The sequence below is a fragment of the Ochlerotatus camptorhynchus genome, unplaced genomic scaffold (genome assembly GCF_037179485.1).
Source record: "Ochlerotatus camptorhynchus isolate MF236.1 unplaced genomic scaffold, CSIRO-AGI_Acam_v1.1 ptg000391l, whole genome shotgun sequence".
NCBI classification, from domain to species: Eukaryota; Metazoa; Arthropoda; class Insecta; order Diptera; family Culicidae; genus Ochlerotatus; species Ochlerotatus camptorhynchus.
This window is the reverse complement of record NW_027040878.1, coordinates 744,523-766,278: the sequence shown is the minus strand read 5'-3', so window position 1 is coordinate 766,278 and position 21,756 is coordinate 744,523. Positions and strand designations below refer to the sequence as shown.

At 40.3% G+C, this 21,756-nt stretch overlaps 2 protein-coding genes across 3 annotated transcripts in view; one reads left to right on the top strand and one right to left on the bottom strand.

Annotated features, from left to right (window-relative positions):
- Nucleotides 1-21,756, top strand: part of LOC135710557 (circumsporozoite protein-like) — a 257,106-nt gene that overhangs the window by 147,324 nt on the left and 88,026 nt on the right. The gene's annotated exons all lie outside the window — the stretch shown is intronic.
- Nucleotides 5,347-21,756, bottom strand: part of LOC135710559 (uncharacterized) — a 331,677-nt gene continuing 315,267 nt past the window's right edge. For both annotated transcript variants that reach the window (XM_065233172.1, XM_065233171.1), the window contains exons 2-5: nt 7,802-8,006; nt 7,468-7,742; nt 7,237-7,407; nt 5,347-7,178 (exon numbers count right to left, since the gene is read on the bottom strand). In XM_065233172.1, coding sequence (XP_065089244.1) covers nt 6,990-7,178; nt 7,237-7,407; nt 7,468-7,742; nt 7,802-7,970 — 804 coding nt within the window. In that variant the 5' untranslated portion in view covers nt 7,971-8,006 and the 3' untranslated portion in view covers nt 5,347-6,989. The remainder of the gene's footprint in view (nt 7,179-7,236; nt 7,408-7,467; nt 7,743-7,801; nt 8,007-21,756) is intronic.

Below are 21,756 nucleotides of genomic sequence, written 5' to 3'. Positions count from 1 at the left end.
CTCGGCACATACCTTATTCAACACCAAATATTTCGATGTTGTGGTTGAAAAAATTCTCCAGATTTGTGTGAACAAAGTCTGAATAGAAGTTATTATTAAAAATAGTACAAGTATTATTAAGCATACAGTTGAATAGAATCGTCAAGAAGTCGTTTATTCAATAGGCTTATTAGGAGGTTGCGAGATGTTGTTGCCCATGTTGCTGATGTAGATATCGATGGTGGCGTGAGTAATTTAAATGAAAATGAAATCCCATCCTGGCGATTCACGCCATGGTATTTCTAATGATTTTATTTGGTTCACTTCAAGTCTAGTGAACCAAACAACCTTAAGACCTCAGAAAAAGCTAGCCGTATGCGCCATGTCTGAGTGAAGTGGGAACACTTCAGGGAGACTGGAGGAAATTTACAAAATCTCACCCAGTGCCGTGGGTCAGGGATGGGGTCACGGAACAAAACATTGCTACATGCCAGCTGAATGCATGAATTGTGGTGATTCCTCGGAAGGAAGATCCTAAGAAATTTGAATTGTGGTGAAAACCACAAATCCAATTTTTGGGATGTAAGCGACAGGTAGGAAACCCTCTATTTTCCCGACCAGGTACTAATTCCTCTGCTGTTAACAACGGTCAGCGAGTAACAAATTCTACATTCGTACCCGTAGGTACAAATATTACCCCTGCTTCAAATTCTTCATCTATACCTGCTCCCCTCGCGGCTAACTATGTTCAGCGAGTAAATGGAGCTAACTATGCTGCTAGAAGTAGAAATTAAAATACTAGTCAACATAATTGTAATAGAAATTTTGATAATTTTCATTTAGGAAGGATTACTGCTCCTAAAATGGATTTTTTTTTTACAGAAATTAGGTTGATGCACCGATTACTGATATGTTAAAAACTAACTCCATGTTTGATGCTATTCAAACTGGAGTAAAATTTGCGAACAATATCGTCATGACTATGGAATTCAGTAATGGATTTTAAAACATTAAATATTTTAAATTGGAATACTCGATCTCTTAAAGATAATGAAGACGAGCTATTTACCTTTTTGAGAGTTCATAACGTGCATATTGCCGTTATAACTGAAACGTTCCTTAAACCCGACCATAAGGTTAAACGCAAATTATTTCATTTATAGAAATGATCGTCTTGATGGACCCTGTGGTGGCGTTGCCATCATTGTTCATAGACGAATCAAACATAAAATTCTTTCATGATTTGAAACCAAAGTTTTTGAAAAATTTGGACAACTTACAATTATAGCTGCCTATTTGCCATTCCAATGCGTAGGTCAGCAAAATAGTTTTCTCAAGGGTGACCTTCAAAAACTTACTCGTCATAGGTCTAAATTCTTCATTATTGGTGATTTTAATGCAAAACACCGCTCATGGAATAATGCGCAAAGCAATTCCAATGGTAATATTCTGTTTGATGATTGTTCAGCAGGTTATTACACTATTCAATATCCAAACAGCCCAACATGCTTTTCTTCTGCAAGAAATCCCTCAACTATCGATTTGGTCTTAACTGATTCATGTCAATTTTGTAGCCAATTGGTTACCCATGCTGACTTCGGTTCTGATCACCTTCCAGTTACTTTTGAAATATCCCAAGAAATAATTTCTTATCTCATTAGCTCCACTTTCAATTACCATAGAGCTGATTGGGAGCAATATCGAACATTTATGGAATATAGCTTTGATTCAAACATTTCTTTGCAAACCAAAAATGAAATTAATTATGCAATTGAATCTCTGACTACTTCTATAGGTGAAGCAAGAGCTGCCTCAGTACCAACATGCGAGGTTAAATTAGATTCAGTTATAATAGACGACGATCTTCGGCTCTTGATCCGTCTGAAAAATGTCCGTAGGAGGCAACACATAAAAAAACACGCGATCCTGCCTTGAAATTTATCTGGCGGGATTTGCAAAGACAAATTAAAAGCGGTATAGAAATACCCTCAGGAACAAAACTTTTGAAAATAATGTGTCAAAATTAGACCCAAGCTTGGAAGCTCCCAAAAAATTTAAAAAAATCTCAAAATCCTTCTCCATCGCTTTTTTTTTCCTATGTTGGGTACATTTTTCCACTGCGACCAGTTATTTGATCTATTGTGGCGGGCCCCGGTTTAATGTATGCCACATCAGGGTGTTGTATCACTATTTGTTTGAGTGATTTCCACTAGCTGACTATAGGCGTTGTCCCAGTAAGGTATTATAGAACGAATGAACTTTATTGCCTTACTGGCAGAAGTCATCCATACTTCTGAGGGCTGTATTAAACCCTTATCGAAAAATGTTTTCCTTTTATGAAAAAGTGCTGCACAGTTACATAGTAAATGTTCCGAGTTTTCACTCTCTAGGTTGCAGAATCGACACTTGTCATCTTCCAATTTGCCTAGCTGTTTTAAATAATATTTACTTGAACAGTGGCCCGTAACTAGGCCGCTAAAAGTACATAGATCAGTGTTCACTCGGCTGTCGACAAAAGCAGGCCACTCTCGATGTGTGCTACGCGATCGTCTGTTTTCTCGGCAGCAACCATTGTGTGGTCCTCCTCATTGTTCTTCATCAGCAGTTCTTTCGGTCGATGCGTCGTCGACTTTGGAAAGCAACCGTTTCGTGATCAGTGTGTGAGTGCTGACCACGTTTTGCGTCCATTGTTGCAATGGACGCTCTCTGACCCTCGTTGGCGTACAACAATTTGCCATACAATGAAACTACTGGAAGCGGCTCCAGTTCTGATGGAGGAGGCTTTTTGGATAGCGGAAGATAAAGTGTTTATTGTGTTGTACCTTTTGACTATAGTTTTAAGATGTATTGTATAGTGACCAAGAATCCTCGGCTCTGTAAAGTTAATTCGGTTGAGCCTTATCAAATAAATTAATAAAAAGAAAAGTACATAGATCTTTTTTGGAGAGATTACGAAGTCTTTGAGATGCTTCTTTATTAGGTGATATAAATCTTTTGGACTGTCGACCTGTTTTAGTGTTTTTTTTCCAAATGTTATCTATCATCGATTTTTTCCAGTTTTTTAGTTCCATTTTGAGGGTACATTCTGAGGCCCCGCAAAATGGTTCTGGACCTAGGAATGGTTTTGATGATCCCAATCTTGCTAATAAATCTGCCTTTTCATTACCTTCAACCCCACAGTGCTCAGGTACCCAAAATAAGTTAACTGTACTATTTTTAGCCACCAGCTGTAGTAATTGAATGCATTCCCAAGCCAGTTTAGAAGAACATGTAACTGACCTCAATGCTTTTAGGGCAGCTTGACTGTCAGAGAAAATATATATATTTGTATGTTTGTAATTACGACGTAAACAAACCGTAGCACATTCAATAATTGCCTGTATTTCTGCTTGAAATACGGTTGGCCACTTACCCATAGATATTGATATGTTGACACCAGAACCCGTTACCCCAGCGCCAACTCTGTTGTTTAATTTGGAGCCATCAGTGTAGAAAATTACTGATCCTGGTTGAATATTAGGTCCTCCTGATTCCCATTCAGTGCGACTAGGTTCAGTGACGTTGAATAATCTTTCAAAGTTATACTGTCTATTCATCCATTAATTTTAAATTCCTTCAAAATACTGAAATGACCCCTAAGGTCCCCATCAAAAAACTGTTTTGTTCTTTTTAACCTTAGTGCGTTTTTTACGGCTTCTAACTGCACAAATATATGTAAGGGAAGAAGATTTAACATTGTATCTAGCGCTTTAGAGGGCGTGCTACGAACTGCTCCTGTGATGGAAATTGTAGCAAGTCTTTGTAACTTTTCGAGTTTTTTTTTTGAGCATATTTAACTTTTGTTTTTGGCCACCAAACTAATGATGCATATGTTATTCTGGGTCTTATTATAGCCTTATAGATCCAATCGATCATTTTAGGTTTCAGTCGCCATTTATTGCCAAATGTTTTTTTGCTTATCCATAGGGCATTTGTAGCCTTACTTATTATTTTATTCAAATGTAAGTTCCAATTGAGTTTGTTATCAAGAATTACTCCCAGATACTTAACCTTTTGAGAAAGGATTAATTTAGTATCCTCCAAGTGCAAATCTGGTAGCTTAAAGAAGGTGGTAAAATTTTGATCACAAATCCGGAAAAAGCTCAGAAACTTGCTAAGCAATTCATGAATTCCCATAATTTCAGTTTGGGTCTTACTAATCCTATTGAGAATCAGGTTGCTCGGGATTATCTGAATATTTTCTCTCGGGAAAATATTTTCGATGATTCCTGGGGGACAATTTTCGTGACTTGTACGAGGGTGAGATTTGAACTCGTGACTTTAAGCGTAAGAGGTATGGATGTTAACCACTACGGTCGATTTAGACGAAGTAAGATCCATAACTGAAAAGTTTCAAAATATGAAAGCTCCTAGTGATGATGGAATTTTCTATATCCTCGTCAAAAAACTCCCAGAGAGTACATTGTCTTTCTTGGTTAAATTATTTAACAGATGTTTCCATAAATGGAAAAATGCAAAAGTTGTTCCAATTTTGAAGCCTGATAAAAATCCAGCTGAAGCTTCGAGCTACCGTCCAATAAGTTTGCTTTCTTAAATAAGTAAACATTTTGAAAAGATAATTTTAAATAGAATAATGCTTCACAACAATACGAACTCAATTTTTGCAGATGAGCAGTTTGGATTTCGCCATGGGCATTCAACTACTCATCAACTCTTAAGAGTTACCAATTAAAGGTGTTGCCTTGTAGAGTCAATTTTTCCATCCTACCTCGCAATTTCAAGAGCACACAACTCAAAATCTACGAGGTTTATACATCTGCAAATTTCAGACATTGCTTGCTCCTCCACAGCAAACAACAAGTAGTAGTTTCAGCTACGTGCATTCACAGAAACCTTAATATGCTTACATGTGAAGATGCGAAGTGTAACACGTGTAGCATTGAAAAAGCATTCCACGTTGTTTGGCATGAAGGTGTGATTGCCAAATTGAAAAAAAGCTTAATTTTCCACTCTATATTATGAAACTTAGTTCAAAATTATTTAAATGCTCTGCAGAAACAGAAATCTGACCGACTACCTGTTAGAGCTGGAGTTCCTCAGGGGAGCATTCTTGGGCCTATATTGCATAGCATTTTCACTTCGGACCTCCCTGATTTGCCTCAGGGTTGCCGCAACTCTTTGTTCGCCGATGACAAAGGCATTTCCGTTAATAGGAAACAATCAAACACATTGATATGTGTGACTTACGCAGACAAAATACTTTTAGGACTGTGGACGCTGCTATGATTAACGAGAACCTTTCTTTCATGTCCTTTCATGGTGGAACATCATTCGAAGATTGTGAACTGTCCTAATTCAAACGCACCGTTTAATATACTCAGTTCATATTTATTCTATATCAATCCATACTTGTCTGTCATTCAACAAAAATAATAGAGAAAATTAAACACGAAGGCAAAACTTAGAATCGTATAATGGTGGGTATCGTTTAACTTGGCTTCCATCCTCTTACTTGTATTTAGTTACACCTAATGGTTCACCTGTTGATGATTATTTCGTCTACACAGATTATAGCCGCCCGCTTAATCCTAATCTTTGTTTCAATTCTCTACTAGTCTCCATCTGTATCTGATTTTTTAAAACCTCTATGACACATCACTTTCTGTTTTCTCTTTTTACGCTTTTTGGAGGATAAATGGGGAAGGATCAACAACGTTTCTAAAACCTATCAACATACAATTATAGATAATAAGTCAATTCGTTTGACGAAACGTTCCGCTCCGGAACTGCATTTTTCTTTGTTCTGTTTACATTTTCCGTTTACATGCTATAATTTTCACTCGCTTTATGATTTACTCTTACTCTTTGTCTGCATCTAATTTACTACTTTCGTTATTTTTTCTTCGGATATTTCCATTACATTTAGCTTTTCTTTATTGTCTACTCTTCTAGATGTGTGTAGGTTTAGTCTGTTTGGTTTTTGCTATCGCTTTCGAAAAAGATGCTACTGCAACGGGAAGAAGGTTAGATTCTACGGTTTTAAAAGTACGTTTCTGCTAGAGTGAAGGTTAAAAAACCGCTGAAAAATGTCCAATTATTATGCATCTGATGGATGCAACGGATCCGGTTTCGATTTCGATTGCTCACGACGATAGTGATTCGTTGCTAAAGTGTTACTTAAAAAACTTAGTCTCTCGAGGCTGATGATATGGGGACGAGGGAGAGGAGCCAGAATAAGTAGCTGCATCTTGTCCTCGCTGATAATTGTGTTTGATTTTTTGTTGTTTGTTTTTTTTTCTAGTTTAAAAATGGCAAAAGAGCAAAGCTGCAGTTGCTGACAGTTCGGTTGATCATTGTTCTTAAAAAAATATTCATTTCCAAGTGTGGACTATGTGGCTCACTGATAAGTAGAATTCAAAGATATGTGTTTGCCACTACAGATGTTTGGTTTTGTTTTCTAAGTCGGCCTAAGGCTTAAAACACTAATCTATGACTGGAAGCGGAAATGGTAGACTTTTGAGAACATGATGACTTGGTTTTGAAGTGTGAAGGTGCCACACGATATTATTGATAAGTAATTTTTTTTACAAAGGCCTGTTGTGGCTTTGTTGAAGATTTTGAGAAGTTAAAACTTCATTAAAACCTTCACAAAGCCAATCACACAGCATAGAGTAAGTTCTTTGTCTTCGTTAAATTCTACTTATTTGATAAATAATAATCCTAACTCGAATGGAACATAACCAAAAAGCAATTCACTAATACTTAACAGTCTTGCGTTGAAGCCAAATATGGAGACGTCTGGTGTTTGGTGTGCTTTCGTCGTCGGTTAAAAACGATGCGTTGTACCAGTGATGTTTTTTGTATTGTTTTGAGCATGTAGGATTTTTTTTTCACACAAATTGCTCTCACGTCTTAACTTCTGTAATTTACACAACATTGGAAGAATTCAGGATTTGCTCACTATTCGGGAAAACGGTGCGGTTCCTTTACTTCTAGTTCGGGAACCGCGCTCACAGGAACGAGCAAATGGTGAATAATACTGCTACCATGAAGAACATGAGGACCACATCCCTCCGTAGGTTCCGGTCCCGGTAGAAAGGTCGCGTGCTGAAGCTTTCCTTGCGCGTTTGCCGCAGCAGCCACAGCGGAAGCATCAGATGCATCACATCCGGGATCATGAAGCCCAAGTCGCGGACGACCTAGAATGAAAATGGATCTTAAGGTCTTCGTTCAAGTTAATCCGAACCAGCCTAATACCTGATGGGGATATCCTTCGCCCCGAAACACATTTGATATGAACTGATCCACCCCGCTGGCTAGGATGTGCAGGATAGCGATGCCCACGATGGCCAGCGTTTTCCGTGATGTCACCACGTTTTCCACATTGGCTAGATGTAACACGACGCTGGTTGATATGAGTTCCGTAATCTAGGATCGAAACAGATTGAAAAATGCTCCACTCCACGATCAGTTCACCTAACAACTCACCGTAAAAAACAACTGGTGATTCCACTGGTTGTAGTACTCGTCGTTGTAGTAATTGAGATATGCCCACCAGGCATAGTAATGCGAGAAGATCGACAGCATGAACAGCACGATCATCGTGTAGCGGACCCGGTTCTGCAGCAGCAGCTGCGTTAGGTATTTGGTACACTCGTACAGGGCGATCACGCCGACCACGATCAGCAGCCACATCTTCATCGTGTTCTGGGTGGCGTTGAAGTACATGTGCTTGTAGGAGGCGATTCCGGATTCGTACGTTCCTACGGAGGATACAAACGGTGAACCAAAAGTCTGGGTTACAGTATTTCCGAAAGCATACCTTTAAACACCGTATCCCAGCAGGAACAGGAGCAGAACCGCTTGTCCACGTAGCGGGAGTAGTTTTGCCAAAAGTACCACAGGACGGCGATGTGTGCTGGGGGAATTAGGGCCGGTCCAAGGCTACCGCAGGCCCCCGGCAGCCAGCGAAGGATGTCCATCATCATCATCGTGTCGTGTACTTCTTAGGTTGTGCCCGAGGAATTCTGCAATGGGATAAGGTTTATGATAAAAGTGATGAGTTTCTGAATTAGACCTGCGCGCCACACAGTGGTTACAAAGGGCGATTACACTAGTTTACACATTTTTTTATTAATTACTTTATTTGTACAGGCTCAATCGAATAAACTTTACAGAGCCGAGTTATCATTTTTGTTATACATTATTGATTTCTTATATTTAAAGTTAAAGGAGCTGGACCGGATACTCGCGGTTGTCTCGAGGTTAGTGGGGATTTACAATTTTTTTTGGATGGGAAAAGGGAGAGGGAGGTTTGAAATGTGGTTTACGATACAAATATTTAATTAATCCTAAAACATGAACTAATTTCTATTCATCTTGAAAACAAACATAAAAAAAAACCCACACGTACAAAATACAAACTAAACACAAGGTTAATAAAACTTACAATCTAATGTTAATATTCTTAAAGTAAACATATATGAGTTTCATAAACTCCAGATCGCGTCTAGCCAAAATATCCCGCACTGGAACATTAGGTTGTCTACCTCGAGCCCGAAGGCAATCGTACAGTTCAGATCTGACTCCGCGATGCTCAGCACAAGACCAAATAATGTGATCTGCGTCCTGGTAACCTTGTCCACATTCACAGAGACTGCTGTCCTTCAGCCCAATACGGAACAAGTGAGCGTTTAACGAATAGTGATTGGACATGAGGCGAGACATCATACGAATGAAGTCTCGACCCACATCCAACCCCTTGAACCAAGAACTCTTCGACACCTTAGGGATGATCGAATATAGCCATCGTCCCAAACTCCCTTTACTCCACTTATTCTGCCAGCTGACGAGTGACTGTTGACGATAAATGAAGAAAAATTCATCGTAGGCGATTTGTCGATCGTAAATATCGCCTTCCATAGCACCCACCTTAGCAAGCGAGTCAGCCATCTCATTGCCCGGAATCGAGCAATGAGATGGGACCCATGCAAAGGTTATGACAAAAGATCTTAAAGATAAAGCACTTAAAAGCTCTCGTATTTTCATGAGAAAATACGAGGAGTGCTTTACCGGCCTCATAGAGCGAATAGCCTCGACAGAACTGAGACTATCCGTAAAAATAAAATAATGATCTGGTGCAAGTGAGGCGATCGTTTCTAGCGTATAATGTATTGCCGCCAGCTCAGCAACATATATGGAACAAGGAGCTTGAAGCATTCGAGAGGCGCTATGAAATTCGTTAAAAATACCAAAACCAGCGGACGACTCTATTAGTGATCCATCTGTGAAGAACGATCTTGCGGAATCAACTTGGCCAAACTTTGCAGCGTAAATTGACGGAACAATCATGGAACGATGATATTCTGGGATCCCACGAATCTCCCGCGTCATAGATAAATCAAAACTAACTGAATTGCCGAAGTCGGAGAAGCATACACGATGAGGATTATGCTGTGAAGGGCTGACATCCTGTGTTATGTACACGTAGTACAATGACATAAAACGAGTTTGAGGGTTCAGCTCAAGAAGCTTTTCAAAGTTTTCGATTACCAGTGGGTTCATAACTTCGCAACGGGTGAGGAGCCTGAGGGACAATTCCGAGAACCGATCCGATAGTGGCAACATGCCCGCCAACACTTCGAGACTCATCGTATGAGTCGAGTGCATGCATCCTAACGCGATACGAAGACAACGATACTGGATACGTTCCAGTTTGATGATGTGAGTTTTAGCCGCCGACTGGAAACAAAAACTACCGTATTCTAAAACCGATAAAATCGTTGTCCGGTACAACGTTAGAAGATCTTGCGGATGGGCTCCCCACCACGTTCCGGTAATTGTTCGGAGAAAATTGATCCTTTGTTGGCATTTTCGTCTCAGATACTCAATGTGGGATCTCCAGGTGCATTTTGAATCGAACCAGACCCCAAGATATTTGAAGGACATAGAATGAGTGATCGGTTTACCCAAAAGTTGAAGCTTTGGTTGTGCTGGGCTATGCTTCCTAGAAAAAACGACCAACTCAGTTTTCTCCGTGGAGAATTCGATACCTAGCTGAATAGCCCAAGTAGACAAATTGTCTAAGGTATCCTGTAAGGGTCCTTGCAGGTCGACCCCTTTGGGCCCTGTCATAGACACTACGCCGTCATCTGCAAGTTGTCTCAACGTGCAGTTGTCACTTAGACAATTATCAATTTCTCTGACGTAGAAATTATACAAAAGGGGGCTTAAACATGAGCCCTGGGGGAGACCCATGTAGCTAAATCGAGAAGCTGTAGAGTTTCCATGAGAAAAGCTCATATGTTTCTCTGACAGCAAATTGTACAAAAAGTTATTTATTAATGGAGAAAGGCCACAAGCGTGGAGTTTGTCTGAAAGGACTTCAACCGATACTGAATCAAAAGCCCCCTTAATATCCAAGAACACAGAAGCCATTTGCTCTTTTTTAGCAAAAGCCAACTGGATTTCTGTGGAAAGCAACGCGAGACAGTCGTTCGTTCCCTTACCCCTACGGAAACCAAATTGAGTATCTGAGAGTAGGTGGTTCGTCTCAACCCATTTGTCGAGGCGAAAAAGGATCATTTTCTCCAACAATTTTCGAATGCACGATAACATCGCGATGGGACGATACGAGTTATGATCTGACGCGGGTTTTCCAGGCTTTTTAATGGCTATAACTCTCACTCGCCTCCAATCATCTGGAACAATATTGAACTCCAGGAACTGACAAAACAAGTTCAACATGCGCCTCTTAGCGACGTCTGGGAGGTTCTTCAACAAGTCGAACTTGATCCTATCAGCCCCCGGAGCCGAATTGCGACACGAAAGGAGCGCGAGTGAGAGCTCCAGCATTGAAAAAGGCTGGCTGATCTCGTCTACCGAATTCGTCGTTTCGCGAGGAATCATCTGTGCCGGCACGGAATCAGGACATACTTTTCGCGCGAACTTGAGAATCCACTGATCCGAGTACTCCTCGCTCTCGTTGTTTGAAGACCGGTTACGCATCCTTCGCGCCGTGTTCCAAAGCGTATTCATCGACGTTTCGCGCGATAAACCGTCCACGAATTGCCGCCAGTATCCGCGTTTCTTGGCTTTGATGAGGCTCTTGAGTTCGTGTTCAAGAGTCGAGTACGCTTCGAAATACTCGGGTGTTCCGCGTTTCCGGAAAAGCTTAAACGCGTCGGACTTTTTACGATAAACCTCAGTGCATTGCTGGTCCCACCAAGGGGTAGGAGGTTTCCTACGAAAAGACGTTCCTGGAACCGGCCGAGTTTGAGCTCGAAGCGCGCTGTCCAAGATCAGATTGGAGAGGAAGTTATATTCCTCCAACGGTGGAAGCTCTTCTACCGACGACACGGCTTCATCTATCGCGGTCTTGAACGTTGTCCAATCGATATTACGGGTGAGGTCGTACGCGACGTTAATGGATTCCGACGGATTGAACCCACTGGCAATCGAAATTTTGATCGGCAAGTGATCACTACCGTGGGGATCCTGGATCACATTCCACGTGCAATCCAACGATAATGAATTAGAGCAAAGTGTGAGGTCTAATCTACTTCCATTTGAGGATGGACCAGCCAGACGTGTTACTTCTCCATTGTTAAGAATTGTCATATTGAAGTTATCACAGAGGTCATATATCAAAGTAGAACGGTTGTCATCATACAGTTCCCCCCAGCCTGTACCGTGGGAATTAAAATCTCCCATAATCAACCGTGGAGTAGGAAGAACTGAACAGATATCTGAAAGTTGTTTTTGACTAATCGAAACTCGGGGAGGAATATACACAGAAGCAATACAAAGGCTCTTGCCTTTAACAAAAGCCTGACATGCGACAACTTCAATACCTGGAAATTGTGGAAGATTCACTCTATAGAAGGAATGGCACTTTTTTATCCCCAAAAGTACTCCTCCTCCACGCGAATCCTCACGATCCAGTCGAATAATGTTAAAATCATGAAAAGGAAGATCGATATCTGAAGAGAGCCAAGTTTCACACAGAGCAAATGCATCACAATCATTATTGTGAACCAAAAACTTAAACGATTCTATCTTAGGAATAAGACTTCGACAATTCCACTGTAGAACAGTGATCAAATCCCCGACCTCGTTTGGAAAATTATCCATCGAAGGAGATGATTGCTGCAAGGAGGGGCCACTTCAATGTCAACTGCTTCAAGAGGGTTTTCACAGTAGGAAGCATTGCCAGAACAATGCTTTTCAGAGAATCAGAAATATCGAGGTAATTGAGGATACTGTCCACAATGTTATCAAATGAGAACAACCCAGATGAAGAAGGGGCTTGTGTTCTGAAAATTGGGGCATCGGGGGTTTTGGATGTCCCCGGGAGAGGTGGAAAATCCTGGGTATAATCAGTTCTGCGGAATCCAGGAGGAGTAGAAGTCTCCTTTTTTCCACCACTCCTTGATTTGGGCAAGCTGATTTGGGGTTCTTGATCTGCAACTTTCCGCGAACGGATGCGTTTTCGTTTCCGGGCAGAACCTTCCGGAAAACTGAAAGAAACTCCCTCCTCAGCCAAGTCAGAGCCAGACTCATCATCTGACAAAAGAGCGAAGGGATTTGTTTCGTTGGTCGATGGCTTGGCTGTCTTAAGCATTTCTGCAAAAGACCGCCTGGAACGTTCTTTAAGAGAGCGCTCTAGTTTTTCCCCGCGTTGTTTGTACACCGGACACGACGAGAGACCATGAGGAGGAGATCCTTTGCAGTACACGCATTTTGGTGCCGTGACTGTGCAGGCGCCATCCTCGTGCTTCTCCCCGCATTTGGAACAGCGTGCCTTGCTGCCACAGTGAGAGGCCGTATGTCCCAACTGTTTGCAGTTTTGGCAGATCATGACCCGAGGAACAAACAAGCGCACAGGTAGCCGAAGTTTTCCCAACTCGATGTACTGAGGAAGGGCTGAACCAGAAAAGGTCACGCGAAACGAGTCTGTGGGGGTAAAACTCTTTTTACCCTCGCTGACAGATACTGAGCCCAGTTTTTGGACATCCAGTATCTTCACCGGGGGGAGCAAGGGGTTCTTGAAACGGCCAACCGCCTGCTTCTCCAAGATCTCGGGGGTCAGACTCGCTTCGGTGACCACACCTTCGATCTCCACATCACGAGCTGGGATGTAAACTCTATACTCGAGCGTGAAGAGCTGGGAGGCAGCAATCTCGTTAGCCTGCTTCAGGTTAGAGACGGAGACACGAAGTTTATTGTGCCTAACCTTCGTGATTTCAGTCACGGCCGAGTATCGCTTCGTCAGATCATTCGTAATTTGCATTACATTCAAAGGTTTGTTTCTGGGCTGAAAGTAGACAACCCATGGGCCAGTCGAGTCATCTGGATAGGCTCGCGATCGGGGGCTTTTCTGAGACGAACCATGAATGACAACACGTTTTCGTCTTTTCTTGCCATCGAGTGGCAAACTGGTGTCATCTTCCGACAAAATGTCCATATCGTCTTCTGACGAGACGTCCATTTTGCCGTACTAGTGGGAGCGGTAAACGCTCTACCACTGAAACGATGCTTAAAACCTCACAGACACAATAAACAGAAAAAAAACTACAAACACAGAAACACAAAATTAAATTTAACTGATGGGCGAGAGAAAGAAACAGGAAAAAAAAAAACTTATCTGCTATACTACTACCACCGAGTGATTACACAGCAGCAGCGGAGCGACGCGCAGCGTGGGTGACCTTCGATGCGCGTGTGCGGGCGATCTTTGTAGTGGTGTGCTTGTATGAGGCTCGGCACTCAGCTGGACACACGATGATGGATGACCGGTATAAATGCGGAGGCAGATGCTGACACTCGATGACGATGATCTGTGCGCAGGTATGTGTGATCACGCACCGATGGCAAAATGGTTGGCGAATTGGCAATCGCAAAAACAATTTTCCTTCCGATGATGCCGAAAACACACTTTCTTCTCAGAAAAAAACTCACTTTCAGATAATTGTTTAGCCGGGTACTATGCCAGTAATCACTAAGCGAGAAAAAACTGATAATTTAAACCAACCGAATACCGAGAAAACTTCCGAAATACCGGAGCGCGAAACAAGTCGACTGTACTTCTTGCTAGGTCGCAGTGGGATGAATCCTCAGGTTTAATATAGTCAATTGCTCCTTGACGCAAACACGAAGCGACCGCTCATAAAATCATACAACGCCGGCGTCGCTAACTGAAATTTCGATCGGAAAGTGATCACTACCGTGGGGATCTTGGATCACATTCCACGTGCAATCCAACGATAATAAGTTAGAGCTAAGTGTGAGGACTAATATACTTCCATTCGAGGATGGGCCAGCCAAACGTATTACTTCTCCATTGTTAAGAATTATCATATTGAAGCTGTCACAGAGGTCATATATCAAACTATAACGGTTGTCATCATACAGTTCCCCCCAGCCTGTACCGTGGGAATTAAAATCTCCCATAATCAACCGTGGAGCAGAAAGTACCGAACATATATCTGAAAATAGTTTTCGATTAACAACGGCTCTAGGAGGAATATAAACAGAAGTAATTCAAAGGCTCCCCTAATAAAAAATGTTATGGTTAATTTGCTTAACGACGTGTTCGGGGTATCATCAAAAACATTTGTGGAATAGTTCAATCATTTGGGCTATCGTTCGTTTATGGTAATTTTTATTAGGGTCTTACCTTTAAAAATAGCCTGACATGCGACAACTTCAATACCTGGAAATTGAGGAAGATTCACTCTATAGAAGAAATGGCATTTTTTGATCTCCAAAAGTACCCCTTCTCCACGCGAATCCTTACGATCCGGTCGAATAATGTTAAAATCATAAAAAGGAAGATCGATACCTGAAGAGAGCCAAGTTTCACAAAGAGCAAGAATAAGACTTCGACAATTCCACTGAAGAACAGTGATCAAATCCCTGAACTCGTTTGGAAAATTATCCATCGAAGGAAATGATTGCTGCAACGAGGGGCCACTTCAATGTAAATTGCTTCAAGAGGGTCAAATCTGATTCTATTTTCATGAATGAAAAATCATGAAATGAAAAAAACTTGCCATCGCATGAAATCATAACAATGATTCATGATTTTCTGGTGGAAATTCATGATTTCATAATGCAGCGGGATCATAACCTCTATAAGCGTTACATGTACCTGACAAACCGTGTTCATAAAATACACTACATAGGTATCGCCTTTTGTCTTCCATCTTATACAAGTACTGATAGTCTAGTGGTCAAAGTATGGGTTTGATGATCACAAGGTTCTTGGCTCAAATCACAGGAGTGGAACTTCGGATCAGAAAGTGGCTCCACTTGTCATTTGCGAACACTAGCGCACCTAGCGGTAGAGGGCATCTTCTGCCTGCAGTTAATATAATCAGCATGCTATGATAGTGTGGGTGCACATAGAAAACCCGTGTGGAACGCTAACAGAACACATCGCTTGTTGAGCAGAAAAATGAACCACTTTTTGATTCATAGATTTGTTTGCACTTCCCCTTCTGTTCTGTGCTCAAATCCTATCTGATGCTTTTTTTTTACAAAATTTTTTTTGGTTTAATAGCTAAAAGTTAAATTCATGAATTAAGCTCATGATTTCAACTCGGATGATTCATGATTTTGGGGATCTTGGCTGCGTTGCGCAAAAATAGCTCATGATACCATGAATATTATTCATGGTGTATTTTTATAGCATGAAAATACGCTATGTTCATGAAATCATGAGTAATTTTTTATCATTTCGGAGATTGGATATTTTCCCGTGTAGGAAGTATTGCCAGAACAATTCTTTTCAGAGGATCAGAAATATCGAGGTACTTGAGGATACCGTTCACAATGTCATCAAATGAGAACAGCCCCGATGAAGAAGGGGCTTCTGTTCTTAAAATTGGGGTATCGGGGGTTTTCGATGTCCCCATGATGGATGGAAAATTCTGGTTATAGTCAGTTCTGCGGAATCCAGGAGGACTGGAAGTCTCCTTTTTTCCACCACCCCTTGATTTGAGCAAGCTGATTCGGGGTTCCATATCTGCAACTTTCCGCGACAGGATGCGTCTTCATACATAATAATTAATAGTAAAATTAGATATTATTTTGCTCTGTTTTTGCTTTTCCCTCTACCAGGGTAATGTTGGCCTATGGATCTAAAGATTGGGCTTATATCCTGTTTCTAAATTTGTCTTAGAACAATGCGTCATCTAGACAAGACAAATGGATATTTTTCATTGCTTGTCAAAAAATGCATTTCTTCGAAATGTATGTATGATCCAATATTAGGGTCACTTAGGTTCATTAACCCTACCTCGTTGGAAAATCTTCTTATCCCCAGTCACCTCTCAGATGACATTTCGTGCATGATCTACATGGCTGCCTGCTGTAGGTCATGTTTTGGCATCTTTTAGTCTGGTTCATCCTTCTGCCCGTGCCACGTTCAGTCCGATGGACTGGGTGTATCTTGAACGTTTCGATTTCTGGCACTCTATAGAATATCATAAGACAATACGCACAGAAGACAACCACAACTGCGACGGTAGCAGCTGTCTTGTCATGCTCGTCAGTAATTTTAATGAACCCTAGCAGGTACTGACATGCCATGCCATCAGATGCACAGATATGCCGGTGCAACTCTTCCGCGATTTATGAAATGCACGCTCGGTTTGGCTTGGATTGCATGTGCAAGCTAAGAATAGTCGGTGGTTTAAAGGTGGTAGGTGGCTCCCCTCTCAGTAGGTAGTAGGTGCAGGAGTGCATAAATTCATGGCATGCCGTGCTGGCAGAAGAGCGAAGTGTTTATGAATAGGTGAACTGATGCTTAGGAGCGCCAAAAGTTGTTGGTTTGTGACTATCGGTGGGCAATCAGGATCCGAAAGCGCACCGTATTTCTCCACTTTTAGTGGATTGTAATGACCGTATTCCGTGACAGACACCAATTTGGCGCCACCACCAGCGGTTGAGGTGTCCATAGGAAGGGGTGTTAAGTAGATTTTTCGTTTTTATGAACAGATAGAGCGGGAAACTTATAGCCTTTAGTTGTGACTTGAAAGGTATTTACTACCCTCTTACAATCGGAAGAAGGTGGGATGACCGGGCTAAGCGGCACGATTACATGAAATAGTGCCACATGTTATTGGGTACTTCTGGGTGCTGCGAAAATAAAACTCGAATAAGTTATTCACGTCAGGTTTGAACTTTCCCGGCCGTAGATCCAGTCCAATCAGCTGTTAAAAATAAATTCTCAAACCCATTTGGGAACGTTGTTTAATGGTAGAATTATGTCTGTTTAATTTTGGCATCAAAGTTTCGGCGGTGTCTGTGGAAGATTTCGTTTACATAGCATTCCATGATCTCCTCCACCAGTTCCACGCGGGGACTTCTATCTTCATGCTCTCTATATATAGCACTTTGCGAGCGCAATAATCGTAACAACACATATGGGAAGATTAAGTAACTTTATTTTTATTGCAACGCCCATTTTCGCGTCGGGTTTGGGAAATATGCCGGAACGGTGAAATGAGACATTCTGTCGAGGGTCGTTAACTCGTTTTCACCATCATACGAATGTGGGTGATGATCATCATGGAAAATCGACTTCAAAACGTTAACAATCCCAAACATGCTTAGAAAGCAGTATCCTGAGCTGACATACATTCCGAGCACAAATCCCGATGAGTAATGGCCTATATTGCAGTTTTCCACTTTTCCAACTGATTCTTCGAGAGCCAACCGAGGAAACTTTTCCGATTGCGATGTTGTTGGCAGACACGGTCAGCGTGGGAAACATTGGGAAAGCAATTTGAAACGTAAACAAAAGGGGTGGGCGCACAAAAGTTTTCCCAGCATTTTTTTTTGCGTGCTCTGGGATTCGCTCGAATGTTTGAATTTCGGTGCCGTGGTATCTACATGAAAACACCGAGAAGGAGTTTCGTGAGAAAATCTAATTGAGATGCAATCGGAGAACAAATTCTAGAGAATTATGGCTGGCTGTGCTTTGCGGCGAAATTGAATCGATGATGAGATTTTGTTCAGACAAATGTGTGTCTTATTGGAATTGGATACGAGATGATGTTTAATCTCATAATATGGATTGCTCCGATTGGCACTTGTTGCGGCCCTAAAGATCCCTTGAAGTATTGATTAATTTTCATGACGAACTGAATTCCTGTTTTGCAGATTAATTAATTGTTGTAATTTATTTATTTATTTATTCGTCAACTTTAGAATAACATTCTAACTTGTAATCTATGATTTCACAGTGCTTGGAAATATTTATTTAAAATTTAAAGGATATTGATTGACTCTATTCGTTCTTCATGCCTTTTCATATAAGGTGATCAAACAAAACTGCAATATTCTAATAAAGGGTGTCCCACATCAAATTGCATCACAGAAAAAACGCTGTAGAAAATTACCCATTGGGTATTTTCTCTTTAAAATTTGGGTAGAAGTAGTTAAAAGTGTATTGTTTACATTGTATTTTTATCGCTGTCAGTTTTTCGAATGTTGAAAAAAAAATGGCGTCACGCGAAAAGCAACGTCGTGAATTGATTTTGCGCAAGCACCTGGAAAATCCTCAACTCTCTCAACTCTACCATCGGAAAACAACTCGGAATCGTGCAGCCAACATTAAACGTTACTACGAAACTCTGAGCATCGAACGGAAGGAGAAATGCGGTCAGAATGGATGTACTATTAGTAGGGCTGTTACAAGATTTTCTAAATTTGATCCCCGATTTCTCAAAAGAAATATGCGACTTCAAATACTAATCCGTGACAAAAAAAAACTGTTTTCATTACCTAGAAATACCATTTATATACTACTACATGGCATTTCAAGCTTATTGCTTATAGCATATTACATTTTTGCCTGCTCTCAACTTGGTGTTCTTTTAAGTACTTTCACATTTTAATTGAGAGCTTTCTATACCTGTACCATCCTATGCCCAAGAAAGTAGAGAAATTTTCCAACCCGAAAAATTAATAAACCGGACGGGAAACGAACTCATTGCTTTGTAGCTGCGCCTTTACCGACTAAGCTAAAGGAGTTTCGTTTGTACCCTTTGAAGAAAAAAAAATAATTAAAAAATAACGATGTATCATCTTCAGTTATTTATGTATAGTATAAATTCTGAGTAATTAGTGAACATAATAAAACACCCTTACATTATGAGATTCTATTGAATAATACTGGCCTAGATTTGATGAAACATAATGAAAAAAAAAATAATAATGCATTTTCAATTGAAATGCAAATTTTCTAGAAAATTAACCTTTGCGTCTCTGACGTATTTTGCTGTCCTATATGTTAATTTGGCTTTCGTTTTCTCAATTTTTTACCGATTCAAACCAAACATGGAACATTTTCATTATATATTTTTTTATTTCTAATATGAACCTAGCACTTTTTGTTGTCAAATCATAACCGAATCGTAAACATGTGTCCTTGTAGATCATGCATGACTTATTACTATGTATACCGGAAATTATAAGTTTTCCAAATCGTCCAGGACTTCAGTTGTTTTGTTCTACTAGATCAACCGAAATTGGGACAATGTCTTTAGTATCTTCATATTTCCAAACAGATGAACAGTAGACTGATGCAAAATTTTCAGTTTAGCTCCACAGTACTCAAGCGGTTCCAAATTGTAGTCGAAATACGTATCTGTCATGGATACCAAAATTAATTTAGTGGAATTAAATGGAAGATAACCTTTTTTTGCTGTTTTATTTAAGGATTCCGCTAACAACCCAATTTCATTACTTCATCATGATGGCTACCAAGCCTTTGGGATTTTCCTTATTAGAGAGTTGAATAGATTTTTCTTCTTTAGTTTACTTAAATCTTTGGTTTTTATTAGTTAGGTAGGTTCCGATTCAACACATTGTAGTTTCATTTTTATACCTGTGATCTTGACTTTTATACCTAGGGAAGAGTACTTAAGGGTTGTCGTTGATAAGTTCTTTAGTGGGAATGACACTGATGAAGACTGCACATTGTAGTCAAAATACGTATCTGTCATGGATACCAAAATTAATTAAGTGGATTTAAATGGAAGATAACCTTTTTTGCTGTTTTATTTAAATTAGCCTCCCAAGGTTTGAACTGATTTGGTAAGAAACTAACTGGGCAATTTGAAGTTTATATGGGAATTACTATGGGGAAACCAAACTTTTTCTTCGTAGTCTTCTATCCTTCTTCCATTTTGCACCGTTAAAAATCTCTAGAGCTATTATTATGGAAAATTTTCTCAGCTACAACTTAGCGGAATATTATTTTTCAGCCAAACATCAAACAAAATAGTTATTAATTGTTTAAGAGATTGATAACCTTATAGCATGATCAAGCAACTGTTTTGTGGGCAACACTGTATTCTGCAGTGTGACATAGTAGCCATGGTGTTTTAGCTCTATTCTACGCGCCAGAAACACCAATTTTGCCTGTTGAGCAGTTGATTGAGCATAATCATAAGACAATAGTGACTTGAATCATTAATAAATTTTGATCCTTACATTTTATCGAAAAATGATCTTCAACAATATTGTAGCTGTAAAAAATTACTAGAAGTACAGCTATCTATTTTTACAGCAGAGTAATAGAATTAATTATTAGATAGATATAAACACAAAATTTGGTTTTCCCATAGTAATTTCCATATAAACTTCAAATGGTTTGTGCCAAGTCAGGTTCTTATTAAATGACTTCAAAGGCTAATCAGGAACCAAATTGGAACCGTTTGAACACTGTGGAGCGAAAATTTCAAATTTTGCATCAGTTTAATGAACAGTGGACAGTGATGGAAAAGTTCGCGAAAACTCACTATGACTCGCGAACTTTTCCCATGGTGAACTTCGTGAAATATCGCGAACTTTTCCAACACTGAGTGGAATGAACTATATTGATAATGTTTAATTATTTCCACGTATACCAGACGATCAAAGTTCTCCAATTCGTCCTGCAGTTCAGATGATTTGTTTTACTAGATCAACAAAGACTGTAGTATCCCGAAATATCGATTTGGAAATCCTAGAACATTTTTCATACACGGAAATAGGTTGCCATGATCCACATAGACACTGCAAATTTGTTTGGGCATATTTCGATGCTAAAGATATTGAATTAGTCTTGGGTGATCTAGTAGAAAAAATATAATCTGATCTCCAGAATGATTTCAGAACCTATAACATCTTGTATACGTAGCAATAGATCGGGCACGATCCACATATACACTTTAAATCGGTTTGGACATTCTTCGATACTACAGACATTATTGCAGTCTTGGTTGATATAGTAGAACAAATCAACTGAACTCCAGGACGATTTGGAGAACCTTGAATATCCAGTATATATGGCAACTACTCGTATTTATACGATTCGTTTATGATTTGACAACGAAAAATGCATATTGCAAATTCATATTGGAAAAAAATGAAAATGTCTCACATTGGACAGACCCCAGGGAATTTCCGTGTAAATCCAGTGTGACTTATGGAATAGAGATCATTTCTCGATTATTTGCAGGGTGTTTGGTTTGAACCGGTAAAAAATTGAGAGCCAAATGAACAACAAAATTGATGACAGCAAAATAATCCGGGACGGGAAGGTTACAATGAATTCCACCTTTTTTGGGACAGCACATCAGTCCCTTCGTGATTTTCGCGACATCATTTAATGTTTCCACGATTTTCGCGACGGCAAGTTCAAATCCGCGACAAATCCGCTAAAATCGCGAAATCCGCGCCTGTTGTAACAGCCCTGCATTAGTGATCAGGATCACAAGCGTG